Source organism: Coccinella septempunctata, chromosome 1 (assembly GCF_907165205.1).
Source record: "Coccinella septempunctata chromosome 1, icCocSept1.1, whole genome shotgun sequence".
In the NCBI taxonomy this organism is placed as follows: domain Eukaryota; kingdom Metazoa; phylum Arthropoda; class Insecta; order Coleoptera; family Coccinellidae; genus Coccinella; species Coccinella septempunctata.
This window is the reverse complement of record NC_058189.1, coordinates 66,539,730-66,563,193: the sequence shown is the minus strand read 5'-3', so window position 1 is coordinate 66,563,193 and position 23,464 is coordinate 66,539,730. Positions and strand designations below refer to the sequence as shown.

General features: G+C 38.4%; 1 protein-coding gene across 1 annotated transcript in view; it reads left to right on the top strand.

The window, feature by feature from the left end:
- The window catches only part of LOC123320088 (homeobox protein caupolican), a 59,155-nt gene extending 36,783 nt beyond the window's left edge, over positions 1-22,372 (top strand). Inside the window, exons 4-5 of the mRNA XM_044907261.1 lie at positions 20,629-20,927; positions 20,987-22,372. Of these exons, the coding sequence (XP_044763196.1) occupies positions 20,629-20,927; positions 20,987-21,663 (976 nt within the window). The 3' untranslated portion in view covers positions 21,664-22,372. The remainder of the gene's footprint in view (positions 1-20,628; positions 20,928-20,986) is intronic.
- The last annotated feature ends 1,092 nt before the right edge of the window (positions 22,373-23,464 follow it).

Below are 23,464 nucleotides of genomic sequence, written 5' to 3'. Positions count from 1 at the left end.
TGACGTGAACTATAATGATGAAACGCGTTCGTATGAAATATTCAGTGCTTCAGATATCCGTTTCAGCTCAATTCGACGGTCTGATAAAATCATGTCATGAACTGCATCGTAATTTCGGAGACTGACACAGAAACTGGCCTTCCTGATCGGTCATCATCTTTAATGGAAAATTTACCTCTTTTGAAGCTTGCAGTCCAATTTTTCACGGTCGCATACGAAGGACATTGATCACCAAGTGTATTAAGAATATCTTCCGTAAATCTGCCTACCTCTTAACCCTTTTAAATACAGGTACTTGATGATGGCTCGATACTCCAATTTTTCGATTTTCACAATTTCGGTGGACATTTTCTTTCTTTTAATTTATTTCGTATCTCTGGTTTACTTTTTTGACCTCAAACTTTACATTGACACTTCTTAATGAGTTATTGTTGGTTGCTATGGTAATGAAATAATTTTTTTATTCATGGAACTGGTCTAGGCTAACTAGATATCGATACATCCTCGTAAACATCAACCACCCAAAAAATCGTTGGGTATCGATCGGTTAATTCACCAAATTTCCTCCAGTTTGCTTTGAGAATCTGCCACGAAAATCGAGAGTGCGTCAGTGCATCAACACCCAGCGATTAATTCGGATAGATACGGCATCGAGACCTCTTTATGAACACATTAACGTTCTCCCCTTTTAGCCCGGTATTAAAACCCCATTCTGCGCCGTTCAGATATCATTTATTATTCAGAAATTTAGGGAGTCAAGCCTGACGTCTGATCCCCCGAAGCATTCGATAATCATCAGCAGCACTCGTTACCCCACGGGGAACGAACAAGTCAACTATGCCATCGACGTAGTGGTGTTGGCGACAGATATCGGGCAGTTTTGATCGGGTAGTAGCGTTCCTCAGAGTTAGGACTGACTCTTTAGCCCCGAGGACTTCATGTGGTCCCCTTGTAGATGGTAATCGGGACGGGAATTTAATTTGAAGGCGTGTAGCCTTCGTGTGAGTTTCGGCGGAATTAATTTGTTTGGAATCCGTCAATTGGAGCAAGGGAAATATCAATATTTGACCGGGAGTTTAAGGATTTTAATATTTGACGTTGTTTGAAAACACCCAGTAATTTGTGGATTTACGTTGGAAGATGAGGCGAAAAAATTACAGACTGCCATTAAATTTAGTCATATTATCTACTTAACGGTAATTTTTCGACCATAATCTAATTTGTACTTTAATTTATGTAATAGTAGTCTGTTCTAAGAGATAATACAAGAAATTGTACATTGGATTCATCATATGATATGAAAAATGTTCGAGCATCAAAAAGTGATGATGCTAAATTGGAAATGAGTTGGAAAAGGAGTGAAATACATTTTTGGTTATCAAACAATTTAGCATATGTATGAGTTTTAGCAGAGGTTGGTGTAACGGGCTACCATACAATTTGGAGTATGATACAAGAGCTTAGGGAAAAACCTCAGTAAAAAACCCTGTCTTCCCGTGAGCAGTGTGGTGATGACAAATTTGTTTACAGAATAAGCTTTTAATACTGACGGACTTCTTTTCCATTGATATAAAAATTCTTTTATCCTCTTTCAATTTCGAAATAATATCTGAAACAAAGAAACAGAGCAGAAAACGAGGAAAAGTGGATAATAAAGCTTTCATCAAAACTTATTCGAAGACTTGATGATGAATGAAGAAAAAAATAAATAATTATAGGTACATAACTTGTTCTTCAATTGCACTGGGAGGAATATCATCTCTGCGTCAAAAACCTTCTGCTGATCTTGGTAGAGAATCACCCTCGTCATTAAATTAATATAATAGCTTTTGACTGGGAGGGTCTTTCGACCAGGTCCAGTCTTCCAAGAGATGATTCTTCTGTTCTTGAGTTGTTCGAGGAACGCTACAGGACCCTTATGTTGTGGAATCATCTCCCATAGATATACCAGTGGTTATTCAGTAGAAAATTGAAAAAACGAGAAAGAAATTCAAAAAACTTTAGACACTTTATTGTAGAAGGGATATCACTCAGATATAAATTGAAAAGAATAGGTGTTGAAACTGATCCTTGTGGAATTCCGCTATTCCAAGTTTTGAAATTAATACTGTTATCATCAACAAACCACGAAACCCTCTATTTGACAGCATGTTTTCTAGTGAGAGAACCATCTTTCCACTCTTCAGATGTGTATAAAGTGTGAAAATCAAACCATCCCTCCATACTGTGTCATATGCTGCAGATAAATCAACAAACGCTGTTCCTGTCTTCAGTTCATCATTGAAACATGCTTCGATAAAATTGTTGATGCTAAGAACCTGAACACAACAATTTCTATTTTTCCTGAAACCCTCTCCACAATTTTGGAAAGCGTCTTCTAGAGTCTATTCAATACTAAAATATAGCCTTTCTAAAATTTTGAAAGGAACACTCAATAAACTAATGGCCCGATATCTACTAGGATCAGAAGATTCCTTCCACGTTTTAAAATTATTATGACTTTCGCCTTTCTTAACTTGGCCGGAAAATTGCCAGAATTTAGAATGTTATTATAAGAACATTACAATCAGGACAAGGCCTTTCTGCCTAAATGCTTGATAAACCCAAGATAAATTCCGTCGAAACCAGCAGCTTTCCAAAATAAACTGTAGTAGACTGCAGATGATGGCATACAGAACCATGTGGTATTTGCTGAGATACTTTTTTTTCTCTTTCGAATGCATAAGACTTGACAGTAACTGAAGAAATGGAAGCAAGATCGAAGAAGTGGTTTGGCTCCCGTGCAACCATACGTTGGATAGGATTTTCCTAGAGAGTGTCCCAGAGGTTGACTGATTCTCAAAGTATTGAAAGTCATCCGAAACAACTCAGTAGCTATCCAGTGATACCAAAATTTGTTGAGCAAATGTACACTGCGCAAAAAAATTAACGCACATTATGGAAATCTCAAATTTATTCTACAACTGAAGGTGTTCTCAATGATAATTATTTTAATCAGAATTATGCATGCATATGTTATCCACTTTCAACGGTTTTCTTCAATACAGATGTTTTTTCTCAGCAGGAATAAAAACAGATGATATTATCAGATTTTGAATGTATTGGCTCCATTCTAAAATCAGTTGTTCTCGATCAATTCTAGTGATCAATAGTTTTTCTTTCGTTTGATTTTCTACACTCGATCGCTATGCAACGCGAAACACGCAATTTGTCCCAAGACGAATGTGCCCAAGTGGTAGTTTTGCGAGAAGAAGGGTGGACATACACAAGAATTGCAGAAAGGTTTGGAGTTTCCCATACAAGTGTGTCCAGAATGTTGCAGCGATTCAGGGAGACAGGTATGAATGTCCGAAGACCAGGACAGGGTAGACCACGGGTAACAACTGCCATTCAAGAACGTTACTTGAGAGTTTCTTCGTTGAGACAACGGTTTGCAACCGCTCGCCTCCTTCAAATTCAGCTTGAGCAAACTCATGAGGTTCAAATTAGCACTCAGACAATAAGAAATCGCCTCAGAGAATATGATTTAAGGCCTCGTGTCGCGGCAAGAGGCCCAGCTCTTACCCCAGCCCATCGAAGGGCGCGTTTGGATTTTGCGAGAGAGCATATCAATTGGGAAGAGGCCGATTGGGAAAGAGTTCTCTTCATAGATGAGTCTAGATTCTGCCTCTACCATTGTGATCGACGTTCCCTTGTATACAGACGTCCACATGAAAGATATGCTCAGTGCAATTTCCTGAATACTACTGGTTTCGGGGGAGGATTGATTATGGTATGGGGTGGAATATCTTTGACTGCTCGCACAGACCTAGTGGTCGTTGATAATTGAGCTATGAATGCTGATAATCATATAAGGAACATTCTTGAAGAGCATGTAGTGCCATTTGCCCCATACATTGGTGAAAATTTCATTTTTATGGACGATAATGCCAGACCCCATCGTGCGCGCATCGTTCAGGAGTACCTTGAAGAGGTTGAAGTCTCTCGAATGGAATGGTCAGCATATGAAATACTATCTTTATTTTCGTTTAGAAACCACCCACGTCTTCAGATCTTTCATATTAATTCGGCTGTATCATGTAAAAATTCAACTTTAGCTGGATGAAAGATGTTTCTATATTAATGTCATTTAGTGTAGGCAAAATTGCGGATATATGTTGCCATAAGTGTCTGGTAATTCCCAGATACAATAGCAGCTACTTAGCCACGTCCAACTCCGGTCGTATTTCAAACGTTTCGAGCCTCTAGCTACGTCTCTACGTCCGACGATAAATAACGCGAAATAAGTACACACATTGTGAACTTTTGACGTGTGAGGTATTCGAAATCTCTTCTCGAGCGATAAACGAAGCTATGCGTGTGGCGAGTTCTTAGAAATTCCCGTAATCAATTATGGTATAATCTTATCGTTACGAAACTAAGATTCAATTAGTCCGTAAACATAAAATAAACAAATTGGCGCAGATTAACGTTGTTGTTTATAATGACAAATAAATCCATTAAGCTAAACAAACGGACGACTCGAGATATCGCAGTTAAACCAGCCAGGGAGATACAGAACAAACGGTTCCTTGTGTTGTTTTTGGCGAGGCTATAGGAGGTTTCGCCCATTTTTGGGCGATATGTGTCATTATCCGGATGTTGAGTTTTTTTTGCGATAGCGCCCGGAGATAGCTCGATGAGTTGATGAGTTCATCGTCAGGAATATTGACGCATCCTCCTACAGTTTCTGAGTTCTATTCAGTCATTTTCCAACCCTCAAAATACAGTCAAAAACTGGGAAAACTCTCCTTGGATGATTCACGATTTGTTCACCAAAATTCATCCAATTTTCTCTAGTATTTTTCGAGAAAAATCACTATACTCCATTCATATTTATTTCAGCAATCGGTTGGCCATGAAATAATTTTCTCAAGTTTTTGTAACTAGAACGGAGTAAGATATCGATTGAAATTTATTTTGGGAGGATTTTGCATCTCTTCATAAACTTTTTAGGGTTTTCACTCCCAATCTCTGAAACAAAATCAATTAAAAATGAAATCAACGATTTGCTCCTGCGTAAATTCTTGCACTAATTTGTCAGGAGCAAATTAACTAGAAAAAATTGTTGCCTGACAATGAACTCAAAATAAATAACGTTGAAATTATAATTCTTTGTAACGTTTCGGAGTCTATATCAGACTCCTTCATCAGACGAAAAAATCTACTTTTGAAAATCTTCTGAATTGTCGCTTTTTGTCTGACATTAATTGTCAACACACAGAAACAGAGACTGCACAGAAACGTTGATTCATTTAATTTTGAAATTACCGGATGACAGTTCCTTCTTTAGTAAATTGATCCAAATATGATCTATTCCTACCGAACAATTTGGCAAATTATTATCTTGATCTAATAGAATACACGTAGACTCTTTAATTTTTCGTTTAAAATGGTCTGGTTCTGTCATTAAAATTTTAGTGTTGTCCCAATCCATCATGTGGTCTCCCGTATTAGAACAAATGTGATCTGCGATTTGTGATCGATTAATTTCTCTATTTTTAATATTATTTTTACGATTTGTTCACCAAAATTCATCCAATTTTCTCCAGTATTTTTCGAGAAAAATCACTATACTCCATTCATATTTTTTTTAGCAGTCGATTTTGGCCAAGAAATAATTTTCTCAAGTTTTTGTAACTAGAACGGAGTGAGGTTGGCACTCATGAAATGTCGTTAATGTCACAACGCCGTTGCCACAATTAATATCAATTTTTATTACGAAAATGCCGAAAGTGATTGAAAAAAGAGACAGGGTTTTAGGAAGTGCTATTTAGAATTCAGGTCCGCTCCTTCAAATAGTTAAACCTTGATATTCTAAAATCCACAATACGTCAGACGGTAGCGAACATATTCAATGTAAGAGAATTTATATAATGTTTCGTCTGAATCTAAACGACTTATTTCAGCTGAATATTTCCACAATCAGAAAGATTGTGAATGAAGAGGATGACAAAGAATTTCCTTCTATTGGGAGACCCAAAAAAGTGGTGGCATTTGAGAATTTTATGTTTGAGTGAATCAATTCGAAAAGTTCACTACAGAATTTCGATGAATGTCATCGTAGAAGAAGTTCCCGAAAATTGATGTTTCCATTTTTCATTCGACTTGTTATTTACATTGTAAATGTCTTAAGGTACCAATAAATACCTAATTATTATTATTATATCAATGTATTAAGATTAACAGCCACAAATACGCGCCAGTTGTTCTGTTAATTGTTTATTCATGTGAAATTTTTGTTCGAAGGTGAAGTTCATCTTGACTTGAAACTTCCTTTAATTCCTTTTACTTCCATTGATGCAAGTTGATTTTTGTTGAAGAATTAAACATTCTTGTAATTCCTTCGGGAGATACCCATTCCCAGCCACTGCATCATATGCATTTCATCTTCGGGTCAATTTTTTGAAATATACAACTGATGTAACGTATTCCAACTTTAGCCAAAGAAAATAACGAACATTAACTCTCTTCAAGCTAGTGCATATTAAGATATTATACTGATCTCTTGTATTTTCCATGCAAATAACTGGATTTGGTATGCCTTCAATCAGTTTGCATAAACTTCAATTATGTTCGTCACATATTTTCCGAAGAGATTCGACATTGCGATAAAATACTTAATAACAGAAACTTTTACGTAGAACGGGCAACAGAGCGTTGATTTAAAACCCAAAAATGTTTCGACAAGCGTCATAACCCCACATTATCGTACTTTACAGAATGGAATGTGTCAAATTTCCATGGCCAACCGAGTGCTAAAATAAAAGTGAACTGAGCATAGAGAAACTTCAAACTCCACTCTCTGATTCCTTCCATAATAAAATTTGGTCGATGTGTTCACTGTTATTAAAAACCACGCAATAACTTCCCAGTGATTAGAGAACACACGAACATTTGGACGATCCCTGAGAATCTCGCTCTTGGGCGTTGAAACTTGAAAGGAATAACTCAGTCAGGACCGGAGCTATCACTTCTTATTTTCAATTAATAAAAGGTGTACATGACCAGACGATTATCTCCGAAACCGACACGTCCATTCCTCGTCTTCTCGGTAGTCTCGATCTTGTTGTCCAACAAACCAACATAAAATGGCAGAACTACTTGGAGCGAAGGCATTCTGAGGTACATTAGGCGATTACAGGCGATTGCTGCTAAAGGTTGGGATAGACACGAGGATTTCAATGTCGATAATGTGACGGTTCGTTATACCTTATGTTTTGGACCTTTCAAAATGGATTGAGAGGACGATATGAATGGATTCTTGAGTTTGCCTTGTAGTCATTGCATATGTTATTTGATATAACCGTCTTTCAAGTTCAGGATTTTCTAGAAAATATAGGAAATGCCCTAATCTATATTCCATTCAGTTTTATTTTAGCACTCGGTTGGCCATGGAAATTTGACACATTCCACACAGTATATTACGAAAATGTGGAGTTATAACGCTTGTCAAAACAATTTTGGGTTTTAAATCCACGCTATGTTGCCCGTTCTACGTAAAAGTTTCTGTTATTACGTATTATTTTATCACAATGTCGATTCTCTTCGGAAAATATGTGACGAACATAATTGACGTTTATACAAATTGATTGAAGGCATACCACATCTAGTTATTTGCATGGAAAATACAAGAGATCAGTTTTTAAAGATATCCATTTTTTTATGGGACAAAATTGAATGATAATGTTGGTTATATTCTTTGGCTAGAGGTCACATCAGTTGTATATTTCAAAAAAATCAACGCTAAGATGAAATGCATATGATGCAGTAATTCGGAATGGGCATCTCTCGAAGGAATTAACAGATTATTACAAGAATGTTAAATTCTTCAACAAGAATCATCTTGCATCAATGGAAGTCAAAAAAATTAAAGAATGTTTCAAGGCAAGGGGAATTTCACCTCAAAAACTTCACATGTACATACAATTAACAGGACAACTGGCTCATATTTATGGCTGCTTATTTTTTATACTGATATAATGATAATACTTATATATTTATTGATCCCTCAGTACATTTACAATGTACAGAAAAGGTCGAACGAAAAATAGAAGAATTTATTTTCTGGAACTTATTCTACGATGACAGTCATTGAAAATTCTGTGGTAACTTTTTACATTCGTCCACCCTTAAATAAAATTCTCAAATGCCACACTTTCTTGGGTCTCCCAATAGAAGGAAATTCTTTGTCATCCTCTTCATTCACAATCTTTCTGATGGTGGAAACATTCAGCTAAAATATAAGTCGTTTAGATTCAGATGAAACTTCATATAAATTCACTTACATTGAGTATGTTCGCTACCGTCTGATATATTGTAGATATTAGAATATCAGGGTTACCTACCATTTGAATGAGCGGACCTGAATTCTAAATAGCACTTTCTGAAACCCCGTCTCTCTTCTTCAATCACTTTCGGCATTTTTGTAATATAAATTGATATTAGTTGTTACTACGGCGTTATGACATTAACGACATTTCATGAATGCCAACCTTATTCTGTTCTAGTTACAAAAACTTGAGAAAATTATCTCATGGCCAACTGAGTGCTACAATAAAAATGAATGGAGTATATGTGGCTTCATTTTCTTATTTCAATGATTTTTTCCATACGATATGAGTGTCCAATTCCTCTTAACAAGTGGTCAGCTTCACTAGGAGCTCAAGAGCATTCCTCGATTATGTGAGGAAATTGTTTCAAGAAAATGTCCTTCAGAGAACGTAGGTTCGAAATCCCTCAGAAAATTTGCATCGATTCGAAGTTATCGTGTTTTCTTGCCATCTAATGTGACATTCTGACGTTTGTGAAGTATTCAAATCAAGAGCAGCGCATTACATCTACATATTTTTTGATCCACCACTAAGATACATCCATTTTTGAACTTGTTTTTAAAAAATTCGTCATTTCCCCCGATTTTCTTTGTTTCCGCGGTGTTGCCAGATCGCGAAAAAAATCCGAACCGACAGGACGGAACTTGGTCGCGCTGGACCCCGCGCGTCCGAACCAGCCTTTAGCGGATTAAACCCCGATTCAGGTTATCAGAAATTTACGGCGCTCGACTCGCAACGATCCCCGAGTCGTACGGCGCGTCTAAGCCGAATCAATCACGTTCGCAATAACACTAAATCTGCATGCTGGTCGTGGTCCATGATTCACGGCTAATAGACATTCAACATGCGGCCACGGGAGGGAAGAAGAAGAACGATCGGGTAATCGGTGGCGTCTTTAACTCGGCCGCAGCGAGAGAGAAGTCCTCTTTGCGATTTGTGGCGGTCATCTCGACCACGTGCTAGGAATACTGAGCGATTCCGAAATTTACTCCGACGTCGGTGGCGATCTTTATTTGGTTCTCGCAAGAATGGGGATATAAACATGAAAAAGTGCATGGGTGTTGAATCGGGAGATCGTGGTGGCCAATTTTGATCACCAGGATGAAGGCCAATCACGTTGGAGGTTCAGAAAAAGAGAGCTTCAGGAGAAGAAACAAACTGAAAAAGAAATACTCTGGTAGAATCCTCAAGAGCTTGATCGCACTAGAATATTTCTTGGGATACTGGGAGATCTAAGGGTATTTGGATCTTAGAGAGAATATGAAGTACACCCTTACAGGACATTTCCGCACCAGGAAGCCTCTTATGAGAACAGTTTTAGAAGAAAATTACCAATCCAGATTCTGTGAGGAGGAGAGTGGTGATGCTTTCGTCGAGAAATTTGTAGAAAGGAGTAAGCAACCTACTCTCTAAGTCTGAAGTCAAAAACCTCCACTTGAGAGGAAACAGCTGAGTCTGGCGAGTGGTGCATCCACTGGCTACCTGCTCAATAAACATTTGAAGAAAATAGGACTTGCTGATAGTTTTTCCTTGTGCCACTGGTGCAGGAGCACTGATGAAACTATTGAACATATTCATCTGTGTTAACCTCACAGAATTTACACATCCCAGACACTGTAGTTCATTAGAACTCTGAAGCTGCATCTACATTGTGCTGTGTGCCGATCAGCAAAGCCGATATGTATGTTGATGCACCGTTGTGCCCAAAGATTGTAGAGTTAGGTTAGGTCCAACCTAACACTGTAATGTTTGGTTGTGCCGATATGCCGCACTGTGTCGACGGTGCATCCACATACACATAGGCTTTGCCGAGCAGTCTTGCCAATCGGCACAAAGCGGCCGATGCAGCTTGATGGAGGCACAGTAGATCTTAAGCTGCGTCCACATTATGTCTCTGTTTGCCGAGCGGCAAACCGCAGTCTAAATTGCAACTGAAGCCGCTCAAGGCCACTGCGGCCAGCGGTTGACACCTCACTATACATTTCTGTTGGCTTCTTTTGATGGAGACCTACAGATCAGCGATTTTTCAGCGGCATGTTGGCACAAGCCGACGATGCATCCACATACACAGCGGCCGAGCGGCCTTGCAACTCGGCACACAGCGGCATAATGTGGATGCAGCTTAATGGTGATATTCTGCTTTCATCTGCAAGCCAATCTTTCATAAGCTCACAAGAAAATTGCAATTCTGAACGTTTTTAGTGATCTGTCGCTTACAGGAATCCGTAACTATTTACGATAAGTAGTTCAAAAGTAACACTGTAAAGAAGACAGTTACAGGAAAATTACCAGAATGGCATCATTTTAAAATCTGTCAATCGAACACCGACAGATCGCTAGTAGAATACAATCATAAGTTGCAACTGAAGCCGCTCAAGGCCACTGAGGCCAGTGGTTGGCACATCTTTACTTTGCATTGCCATTGGCTTCCTTTGATGGAGACCTACAGTTCAGCGATTTTGGCATGTCGGCACAAGCAGATGAAGCATTCAAATACACTGTGGCACACAGCCGATCTTGCACACAGCGGCATAATGTGGATGCAGCCTTAAGGTCTCTGTACAAGGCAACTGCCCATAGGTACCATCTACGAGCATAAATAGGTGTGAAGCAATATGGTACAACAGTCACAATCATGTTTCAAACCCTAAAGAAGAATATTGGTTTTTTCATGTAAAAGAGCGGTGTCTGATGCGTGGAAACTCAACAAGATGAGCCATTATTTACCATTGAGGTAGATAAGAAAGTTAGTAGTTCCAATGCACTGATTTCTGAGGAAAAATGTGCTATAGGTTACTGAACGGTTCGAATCAGCACAAATATAGCTTATAAATCAACCAATATATCTCAACTTTAAAATCTGGAAGCCCTTTATGAATGCTGCCAATCAAATTGTCACCATTTTGACATTTGACAGTTCAATGTCGTACCCCATTCTCAAGGTGACAGTCCAACTCTGATATAACCTTCATTAAGTTTTCAATGATTTCGCCGACTACCCACAGCAAGAGTGATTTTGCTCGAGCTCTAAAGAGTTTTATGGAATACGAACTGATCGTGCTTGTTCACGTTTCGAGAAAGAACGGTACAAGAACCCAACACCCGTCGATTTCTTCCGCCGACATAGAACCGCCATCAATATGCAATCTGTCACTTCGGAAGTGAGCATTTGTCATTTCCTGGATCGGTCAAGCAGGCCCGGAAAATACAGCTGATCAATCGCGATTTGGAACACGTCGTTTTCGGTGTTCCACGTGCTCCGTTGCCGGCTACGTGGTACGATGCCCCCTGTCCCAGACACGTAAACGGAAGAATCACCAATTACAAACAATGTCGGATCGACCGTACGCATCGCAAGTACCTCGTTTGTTGTTTATTTCCTATCGGGACGGTCGTAATCGACGGTTCATAGACGAGTCGGGCGGTTTTCTATGGATGTTGTCTGGGGTACGTGACCGATGGCATGATTCGAAGGTGCTGGATGAATTAATGGGGTTCTATGGTTATGTTCCATTCCTTCCGACCAAAAATTGAATGTCTGTGAACGCTAACAAGATCTTTTCAAATCTCCATTTAAATTGAAATCTAGGGTCTTTGTCTCGTACAAATATTTTAAGAGTAGATTCTTGAGGTCAATAGAAAAACATTTTTCTATACAATTTTTTCTGATTCGGCCCTGATAAAGAGATATAGCCATTTTGAGTCTTCGTAATGAGCTGTGCCACCCCTGGAAATACCAAAATACCTTCAGGATAACTAGATGAATCTGTGACAAAACACATCTGTGGATCTTTTGAACAGGGTTGTATTCAGCCAAAGTACCCAATTTTTCAAATTTTACAGATATTTATTTTTGAATTAAATAAATATGAAGAATACTTTTATTTTGCAAAACTTTCAAATATTTATTAGATAGCGTCCAATTTAGTTTCTAGGGTTGGGTTCTTTGAATCTTTGGTATTTTTATGGTACGTAATGGTTCTAATGAGAAAACTGGAAGATGTAGGTGATATCTTGTGTACGAAAAGGATTCACCTAATAAATGAAAAACTATATTCCGAAATTCATTTCATTCGATAAAACCGTTTGTGAGATAGAACTAAAAAAACATTTCTTTATGGTTTTTCAACAGCCTGTATCTTTTAAACCGAGCCGATTCGGAAGAAATGGTAAGGGAAAAAAGTGTTTCTTCTACTGTTGAAATATTTGTATGAGTCAAACACTCGCCCATTTGACACCCAAGTTTCATAAATACAGGGTGCTTCTTTGACCTCTACATTCTGTGTACAATTTTTGCCGATTCGGCGCTGTTGACAAGATACAGGCTGTTGAAAATCCATCAAGATTATAATTTTGAGTTACATCTAGCAAAAGATCTCATCGAATGGGATGTTTTTCGGAATGTAGTTTTTCATTGATGTAATGAATCTCCTGCGAACACAAAATTCCACCTAGATCTTCCAGTTTATCCATTAAATAGCAGAAATTCAAGAAACCCAACTATTAAAAGTAAGTTCACTAATGAATATTGGGCCATTCTGAAACATAAAAGTATTCTTCATATTTTATCGTATATTGCACCCCAAAAATAAAAAATATCTGCCATATATGAAAAATTTGGTACTTTGGCTGAATGCAACTCTGTGTGAAAGATGCACAGATGTTTAGTGGCATAGATTTAATTTGTTATTCAAAAGGGAATTTTGTCTATCTAGAGCTGGCACAGCTCATTATGAAAGCTTTAAATAGCTATATCTTTTTATCTAGACCGAATCGGAGGAAATGGTAAAAAAGTGTTACTCTCAACCTCAAGAATCTGCTGTTGAAATATATGTACCTGTATATGTGTGTACCCTGTATAGTGAGATTCGTTTTTACTTAATTCCACATTTTATCCCAACCCTGTACAATAAGTCACATCAAACGAAGGATAACAGGTGTTTGTATGATATCAATAAATTAGCTTTTTAACCATTCTGTCATTTGTAACTTTTTGTGGAAACCACAGTACCTACCTACTTGGTAAAGTAAACAAATGGAGTGATAAAGAGAAAAAACCCTTGAAATCGACTGTAGGTTCTGTATGTTTAGCAATTGAGTAGGCATAAGAAGATCATTTATTGCAAGACATAAATTATAGAGTTATAGACCCTCCTCAGTCCTCATTAGTCGTGATATACCTATCTTTTCAAAATCCCGAATCCAAACCCGTCAAAACATCATCCCTTTTGTATGCCGACATGTTGGACATGTCGCTTCACGTCCAAAAGGTCCCCGTTTCACTCATTTCCACCGGAAAAACTGCATGAAAGGCTACGTGTACCATTTTGAGCCGTCGGCGTCGATGTTTTTGCCGTGTTCCATTCAACGGTTATCAGAGTTGCCATGGCGATCGTTGAAAGGGACGCGCCATGCGGATCTTCCGGTACGCGGAACCAATAGCGTCGCGACGCCTTCGACGTCACGGCTCGTCCACAGCGTCGCAATCGAAGTCGTGGCGGAGGATCGGACTGCCGCCGGTGGAATTTTCATTGTTTGGGTCCGAGTACACTCTTTCTGTAATTCTGGAAATAAGGGTGAATTTGGGATGTCGGATGACACATTCAAATATTGGAAAATTTAGGACACAAACGAAGAAACTTCAATTGAAGGTATAAAATGGAAATTAGGTTAGCTGGAAATTCTTTAGCTCAACCTCTACAGGTTGAGTCTCCGAGTATTTGAGTAGTAGACACTTTTGGTCAAAAGAAACACTTTTTTCCTGTACCATTTTTCCTATACAGGGCGAGTCTTGACACGTACAATTATTTCAACAGTAGATTCTTGACGTCGAAAGAAACACTTTTTTCCTGTACCCTTTTTTATCGATTCGGCCCTGATGAAAACATAGAGCCATTTGAAATTTTCATAATAAGCTATGCCATCCCTAGAAACATAACATTGAAGTTTTCCTAAGCATATACCATTCAACCAGGCTACTATATTCCAAAAACAAGCCATAAACTGTCTTTTTCCATCCTTTTGGTGAACAGAGTAGAATTTACAATACAATAAATGTTTTACAGCAATCTCTTTGGCGATAAATATGAATTGAATATTCTTCTTTTGATTTCTGTTTCATTTTCGATGAACGAATTCAGCTTGCAACTATTACCTCTGTTAATGATCGTCAAATTGTAATCATTTATCACAACTCACTAGAGTGAGCAGATTCAGACAAAACCCGTTCACACGGGCAGAGCACTTTAATGACATCAAAATTCCCTTCAGAACATAGACATAGAGACATGGATTGAGCAATGCCAACATGAAATTGGCTATTCTATAGAAAGAGAGAAATGATCGGCTGGCCATTACCTGTCTCTCTCGCATAGAGGTGAGTGTGGACCGATCATAATTCTAGAAAAAGACAACTGCATGTCCGATGTGCAGTTTCTCTCTGTCACTTTTTTTGGCCGTATTTCATGCATAGATAGAAGGGGAAGGCACACTCCATGTCTCTATATGTCTATGCTTCAGAATTACAAGTTAAATCTATGACACTACACTTCTGTAGAGTCATTCGGGGCAACTGTGCGCACTTTTGCCTTTCAAGCCATACCCTGTTTCAAATGTTGAATCTAGGAAAATTAAAACATATTCATAAGATAGAGAATTTTCTTATCTATAAAATAACATCAAAAAGCCAACAAACAAAAAAGTTTTCTTTCCGCAAAAAGAAATTTAATGGTGAAAGTCGGAGTGCGTTCACATGCTCCGTATTGCGGGTAAGTGTGCGCACCCTCACGGGGTAAGTGAACGCAGTGCTTAGTGAACCACACAATCAAAACAAATTACAAAATAATGTCATGAAAATGTTACAATATTAGAGAAATGGTGTTTATTGTCAATACAGAAGCGCCTTTTTATAAGCACTGCATTATTTTTCGTGCCACAATTCCTGGTGAACACAACACTTGATACATTCCCCTGTTGGTGGCTCTTCATTTTTTTCCGAACAAATAGGACAATATTGATCGAGTCTTAACCAAGAAAATCAACAATGTCATAATTTATTCCTCACTGAACTAATGCCCATATAATGAATCTATGCGCACACTTACCCGCGCACACTTTCCCCAGTAAGCCAAATTTTGAATTGACGTTCTTATAGAGTTGAGCAGCTAAGAGTACCTAAAATTTTTTATTACATATTTAGATTAATATACCCATGATCGAATAAAATATTGTTTAACACTGTCGGACTCGGAACTTGGACCTGGCAGAATTTGCAGAGATGCTGAAAATTAACAAGAAAACTAGTGAATTTGATTGATTGCAAATAAAAAGTTAACGAAACGTCGCACGGCGCACTCCTATGGAGAACTAATTTGGGGATTCTGCGCCCTTGCTTCACCCAAATGAACCCCTCTTTCATACATTGGATAGTCGAGATATACGCACTGCGCACACTTACCCACTGCGCTCAGTTACCCCGAATGACTCTAATGTGTTATTAAATTCTGTGGATCTTTCAAACAGAGTTGCATTTGGCCAAAGTTTCCAATCTTTCGAATTTCGAGATATTTTACATCTTTATTTTCGATCGAGTAGCATTGGAATTCAAAAACATCCCCCACATTGTCTGTTCAAAACCTTTGGGGGAAATTTAAACCATAGAGCGTTGTCATCTTTGTCCAATCAGAAATTTGACAAATATTTGCGGAATAACCAATTGAAATTGAAAGATCTGTTGATGAAAAAACTTCGAAAATATCTTAAATTTGCCGTGTGCGAAAAAAACCCTCGAAAGGTGAATCGCCCGCGCGAAACAAATTCGCATCGCCTGCCACGTCGGCTAATAAATCCAAACGGTCGGGGCAGCTCCTAATTGAATAAAAAGCAAGAAGTATCGCCGGCCCCGACTGCTTGACTTATTAACAGTGACACCTAAAGTATAAGTATTAAGGAGTTTGCTGATGGGCCGATAAGGAGATCTGCTCGCCGATAAGACCCGTCAGTTAACGAGACTCCTCGAATGCCCGCCAGGTGCAATTCGAGACCACGCATTTCTGCTGGAATAACTCGATTTCGAACAGGGATGTCCACGGGCTGTTTGCCTCGTCGAGATTCCTTATTAGGAGAAGCCAGCGGATCTGATTGCGGACGGTGAAATTTCGGTTTTAAAACCGAGATGAATATATTATTAAGTTTGTTTTAGCTTTTTCGATACTTTCGAAACCCTGCCTTCTCACAGACGACGATTTCAGTGAAATTCAACTAATTGCCTCCTCTCCTTAAACATCTCTAAGAATAGTGTCATTTTGAAGCAAGCAATTAGATTATTGGAACAAAATTCAATTCAATTGGAGATACGACTTATATTATATATATGCTTAATCAGAAAAAATATGGGACTGTAATATGTATAGAGTTTATATTTAAAAAATGAAAGTTACCACTAAATCACTGAAGTGGCGAAGTGAAAAAAATCAACTGCATTGTACATGAAAAAGTGTCTGTAGAATGTAACATTTGTTTTTCGATGTCACTGATACCTACTTTACGAAATAGGGGCACCAGTACGAACAGCCGAAAATTGAGTTTTCACTTATAACTTGAAAACAAAAGAAGATAAAGACATGCGGTTTTGGCCCTTAACAATCTTTCGAAAATCGAGGTCGGAAACGTGCCATCCATTTTTCCCTAGCTCTTATAAGGTTACAAAGCTGCCATTCAATCCTATCGAATTTTGCCCACCCTGTACAGGGTGGGGAAATTTCGATGTTTTAGCACTACAGCTTCCAAACCAGAGGAGATAGACAAAATCTGATACCCCATTCACGTTCTCTTTTTCTGAGAAACTTACAATAGTAGTAGTGATTTTTGGCCACTTTCTTTTGTTTTCGAGTTACAAGCAAAAATTGGAAAAATGGCGATATCGAAATTAATTTATATCTCCGCTAATACTGATGATAGAGCTCTGAAATGGAAACATTATACGGGCACTTTTTCACGTAGAATCAAGTGGCGTGCTCGCCTTTTTAGCAGGATTTTTATTTACGAAACTATGACCCAAAGTTATGTTTTTTTAAATGGGAACACTAGTTTTCTGTGCAATTTTTTGAAAGCTCAATTTTTACTGATTTCAAAAATATATAACATTATATGATTTGTATCAATATAAATAATAGAAAATGGTCAAAAACACTTTTTCCCAATATTTCCATGGTTTCAACTTTTGACGAGCACAGAAAAATAGAGTTTCCTATAACAAAAGCAGTCTCCTTCCGGCAATGTCATTCTTTCTATGCTTTTAACCAATTTTCACAAAATTTGAATCAAGATGTATTTCATAAATTTTCATAATAATGAAAAGACTTATAGAAAGAGACACTGGTAATCATACGATGCTATATTTTTCTAGGCTCATCAAAGGTTGAAACCAAAGAAATATTGGGAAAAAAGGTTTTTGACCATTTTCTATTATTTATATTAATACAAACCATATGATGTTATATATTTTTGAAATCAGTAAAAATTATGCTTTCAAAAAATTGCACAGAAAACTAGTGTTCCCATTTAAAAAAACATAACTTTGGGTCATAGCTTCGTAATTAAAAATCCTGCTAAAAAGGCGAGCACGCCACTGGATTCTACGTAAAAAAGTGCCCGTATAATGTTTCAATTTCAGAGCTCTATCATCAGTATTAGCGGAGATATAAATTAATTTCGATATCGCCATTTTTCCACTTTTTGCTTATAACTCGAAAACAAAAGAAAGTGGCCAAAAATGACTACTACTATTGTTAATTTCTCAGAAAAAGAGAACGAGAATGGGGTATCAGATTTTGTGTATCTTCTCTGGTTAAAAAACTGTAGTGCTAAAATATCGAAATTTGCCCACCCTGTACAACGAACTTTCCTGGATTTTGCTCATCCCTAAGTCGTTGCCCATCTGTCGCAATATGCGACTGTCACTCCCTGGAACTGGCTTTCGATTCCATTTGAATAAGCATCCGTTTTCGAAGTATCCTCGTCTGTCATCCCCCCTGTGTTCTGGAATGGAAATTTCGATGAAAAACAATCTGTCGTCCAAATTGGAATTCGATTAATGACAGGGTGTAAAACGACATACTGTCTTCGTTGCTACATGCGAGGGGAATTTGAATAATACTTGAAATTTCATAAAAAAATCAAAGATGGGTGATCCAAGTATCCAAAGGGACTTATTTTAAGACTGTTATGCTGTTATCTATTATGCTCACTGATTCTATGAAAAAGATCTTTTAAGAGTTAATATACAATAGAAGGACGAATACCTGCCACTTCTATAACCTTATTTCAGGTTTTTCAAGTGAATGATGAAACACATTAAAGAACATGATCCTAAAAGTTTTCAATTCCCAAAATGATTTTCGTCCAAAGTTGTTTCAAGGAAGAGTATCAAATTCCAAGTGCGAATAGCGTATACGACCCAGCACAAGAAGAAGAACTATTTCTAGAATCTACTTTTTCCAACCATCTAATTAACTCTCTCAAAATACCCGAAACCAATCCATACAGACCTCGCTTAAACGCATTCTCGAGTCTCATTCATCTCAGTTGCGAAAAACTTCGCGTCGACCATCTAATGAATGGCTTTCGCGTAACTATCAATGGAAGAATTCTTGACGGCCATAAATTCTCAGCTTTTTTCCAGTCGCTTCCAAGCGACTCCAGAATGAAGTCCTCAAATACCGAAGGCTCAACGGTGTAATTACTGTTTAATTATGCATGGCAACATTTTCCCAGATTCAGAGACCCCTAAAATCTTTTGAAGTCTTGTCTATCAGTCACCGCATTTGTTAAAGTGACAGGGCAGCGTCTTGGACCACTTCCAACGGAGGTTATTCGAGAGAAATGACACGATTCACTTCGGTAATTTTGAACGCTACGTGTGTCAGAAATGTTTGTGGATGTATGATGAAGAACCAGGCTAGGTTTGAAGAACAAACTCCTTCCAAGTGCTATGCTTTGGGATAAAATTTGATCTTACGAGGATATAGTGAAAAATTCTTAGCCTACTATAGAAACAAACAAAGTTCCACTGTCAAAATATTTTATTACTCAACATATTCTCCTCTTACTTGGATACATGTATTACAGCGAACCTGCAACGCCTCTAGGACCTTTCAAAAAAAATGTTTCTTCTTGCTCTGCAAACCAGACCTCCACAGCTTTTATTACTCCTTCGTTGGAAAATAATTTACGACCTTTTAAACTTTTTTTCAATCGAGGAGAGTCGAATGGAGCCAAATCTAGTGAATAAGGGGGGTGTTCTAGTAATTCAAACCCTAAATCACGAATAACTTCTGTTATTGTTCTACCTTTACCCAAAAAAGCTACACGATTACTCCATATCCCAAAAAACCGAAGCAAGAACTTTTCCAGCAGATTTTTGGACACGAAACTTCTTAGGTCTTGGAGAACCAGAGTGTCGCCATTCCATCGATTGTTGCTTTGTTTCTGGATCGTAGAAATGTACCTCAGTCTCATCCATAGTAACAATTCGGTTTAAGAAGTCTACATCGTTTTCAAATCGAGCACAGATCGAACGCGATGCTTCTACCCTTGCACGCTTTTGGTCAACATTCAAACATTTGGGGATCCATTTTGCAGCAATTTTTCTCATGTCCAAATTGACGTGAACTATATGATGAAGGCATTCGTATGAAATATTCAGTCCTTCAGATATCCGTTTCAGCCCAATTCGACGGTCTGATAAAATCATGTCATGAACTGCATCGATATTTTTGGGGACTGACACAGAAACTGGCCTTCCCGATCGGTCATCATCTTCAATGGAAAATTTACTTCTTTTGAAGCTTGCAGTCCGATTTTTCACGGTCGCATACGAAGGACATTGATCACCAAGGGTATTAAGCATATCTTCGTAAATCTGCTCACCTCTTAACCCTCTTAAACACAGGTACTTGATGATGGCTCGATACTCCAATTTTTCGATTTTCACAATTTCGGTTTCCTTTAAATTATTGCGTAACTCTGGTTTACTTTTTTGACCTCAAACTTCACACTTCTAATGTGTTATAATTCTTTGCTATGGTAACGCAATATTTTTTTTATGCATGGAACTGGTCTAGGCTAACTAGATATCAATACATCCTGGTATCTGCATCTACGAACATCATTTATCTAATGATCCTGATTTGAAGCCCCCAAATCTGAAAAGCGCACTTGGCGAATCGGTTATTGACCGAATACTTCATTGTTACAGATACGGGATGGACTTGAACGGAGCGCGCAGAAAAAACGCCACAAGAGAAACGACCAGCACCCTGAAAGCGTGGCTGAACGAACACAAAAAGAACCCCTACCCAACCAAAGGCGAAAAAATCATGTTGGCGATCATAACCAAGATGACGCTGACCCAAGTGTCAACTTGGTTCGCGAACGCTAGACGAAGATTGAAAAAAGAGAACAAGATGACTTGGGAGCCTAGAAATAGGGTGGAGGACGAAGATAACAACAACGAAGACGATGATCATAAGAGCACGGATGGAAAAGACCTCCTTGGTAAGTTAGACATCTCTAATATCTTGTTGGTGTCATTCTTAATTATTTATTTGTTACAGATTCGAAAGATTCTGGTACAGCCTCGAGTGAAGATGGAGATAGACCACCACACTCTCGTTTGGCGCCAGATACAGCGAGTGAGTGGAGTGAATCAAGGCCGGACAGTGAACCAGACAGTCCGGAATGCTACGACAGACCGCACCATCCAGCTTTCCTACCACCAAGAACCTCCTCACCCCCTCAAATCTCCGTATCTGTTACGAAACCCAGGATATGGTCGCTGGCAGACATGGCAAGCAAAGAAGGAGACAGTTCCCCCACTTCCACCGCGTCCAACATCTACTCCACCAGTCGTTTGATGCCACCGATAACCAGCAGGTTACCCCCACCAGGTCTCCACACTAGTCCCTACGCTAGACCACACGATTTTTACCGAAGCTTATACGGTCCATCGGCATCACAGCACATCTCCAACGCTGCAGGAAGTCCATCTGAAGTCTCCCTCTTGGAGAACTACTCGAGGAGCATAGCGGCTGCGAATTCCAGCAGCGCGGTGCCTTCCTCTTTGAGCTCAGTGTTAACCAAAGCCAACCTGGCGGCTGCTACGTCTTCGAGTGCATCCAGTGGAGGCTCGGTACCTCTGGGCCTCACCACCAGCTCGAGGATGTCCCCAGCGTCGTCGATATCCTCCGGATCTGAAACCCCACATAAACCAATGGCACTGAACAAGGCTTGATTCTCAACGTTTTCGGTCTCATCTTGACCCTGATCTACCTCTTATATCCTGACCAATTCGGACAATAATTCTTGAAGCCTCTCATACCTGTAGTGTGCTGTGCTGTACAGTTAATGTGATATATATCCTTCGGTTCCTTATTATCCTTTCAACGCGTTCAGACGTTTGGTTTTCCGTGTACAGAAGAAATGGACTGCGTGACCGCAACATTTTGAAATATTGTATCTATATGTATGTATTTAGTCTAATATTGTGAACAGATATTTGTTATTATATAAATATGTATTATTAAGCTAATATATGAGTTGTTGTAAGCTTATACAAACTGGAATGGAAGAGTCAGTGGTAAAGCACAAGAGTCGTCGTTGTAGAGTCCAATAATTAAAAAGACTACACTCCCGAATAATACTATAAAGTTTTTTGAGTTATAGAAATATTATTTATTTGTTTGTAAATTAGAAGAGTATATTGATTCAGTTTAGTCCGTATAAGCGTACGACAGTTAATGGATGATTATTATCAATGATTGTATAAAATTTCACACATGACAGATCTTGATACTTACACACACACACATACAAATCAGTGTAAATTTTACGTTCACAAACATATCAGACTGCTGGAAGATTGTACCATTTCGATATTGTTTCGTTCGATATTCATTTCGATCAGACGTGTGTTGCAATAAAAATAAATCGTTCATTATTAATTGATTTCGTTTCATTTATATGCATTGGTTTCTTTGATCTGTTGCCGTGAAAGTAGGTGAAATATGAGCTGATATGAGGTAAGTAATGCGTCGAGGAAAGTTATGGTAGGTTGGTTCATCATTCGATTCGATGCAGATATGGGAAAAATTATTAATTACGTTTATTATCAAGATGAGAGAGCTGACATGAACAGGTGAGTTGTGGAACGAAAAGCAAGATGCCGATTAAAACACGAAAGTTCCGAATAAAGTGACTTTTGCATACATTATTTTGGGTATTTTTCTATTTTTTTTTTCACGATTTTATCGAAGAAATTGTAGGAAAATACTGAAGGATTCCTTCTGCAGAGATTCAGAACGAGAGATAAATTTGAGGTACTACACGTGATTATACACTGCGCAAAAAAATTAACGCACATTCTGAAAATCTCAATTTTAATGGAAGTTAACTCTACATTGACTTTATAACTTATTTTTTATGTTCTGTCGGGAAGGTTTTGAACGAAACAAGACACATTAAATGGAGGAAAAATTCAGGATTTCACCGAATCTTATGTGAAAGAAGAGAAATGAACAATTGTCAAAATACTGAAATGCTGATAAGTGATTTAATACTTGGTATTTCCACCCCTTGCCTTAATTTCAGCTCGGCAACGACGGTTCATACTCAAAATGAGTGATCTTAAAATGTTCTGATCTAATCCTTCCCAGATTTCTCCGAGTTGGATTCCTAAGTCATTAAGAGTAGCTGGATGATTTTCTGAACTTCTCAGCCTTCTATTGAGGTTGTCCCAAACCTGCTCAATCGGATTGAGATCTGGACTTCTTGCTGGCCATTCCATTCGAGAGACTTCAACCTCTTCAAGGTCCTCCTGAACGATGCGCGCACGATGGGGTCTGGCATTATCGTCCATAAAAATGAAATGTATGGGGCAAATGACACAATATGCTCTTCAAGAATGTTTCTTATATACTTATCAGCATTCATAGCTCCATTATCAACGACCACTAGGTCTGTGCGAGAGCAGTCAAAGATATTCCACCCCATACCATAATCGATCCTCCCCCGAAACCAGTAGTATTCAGGAAATT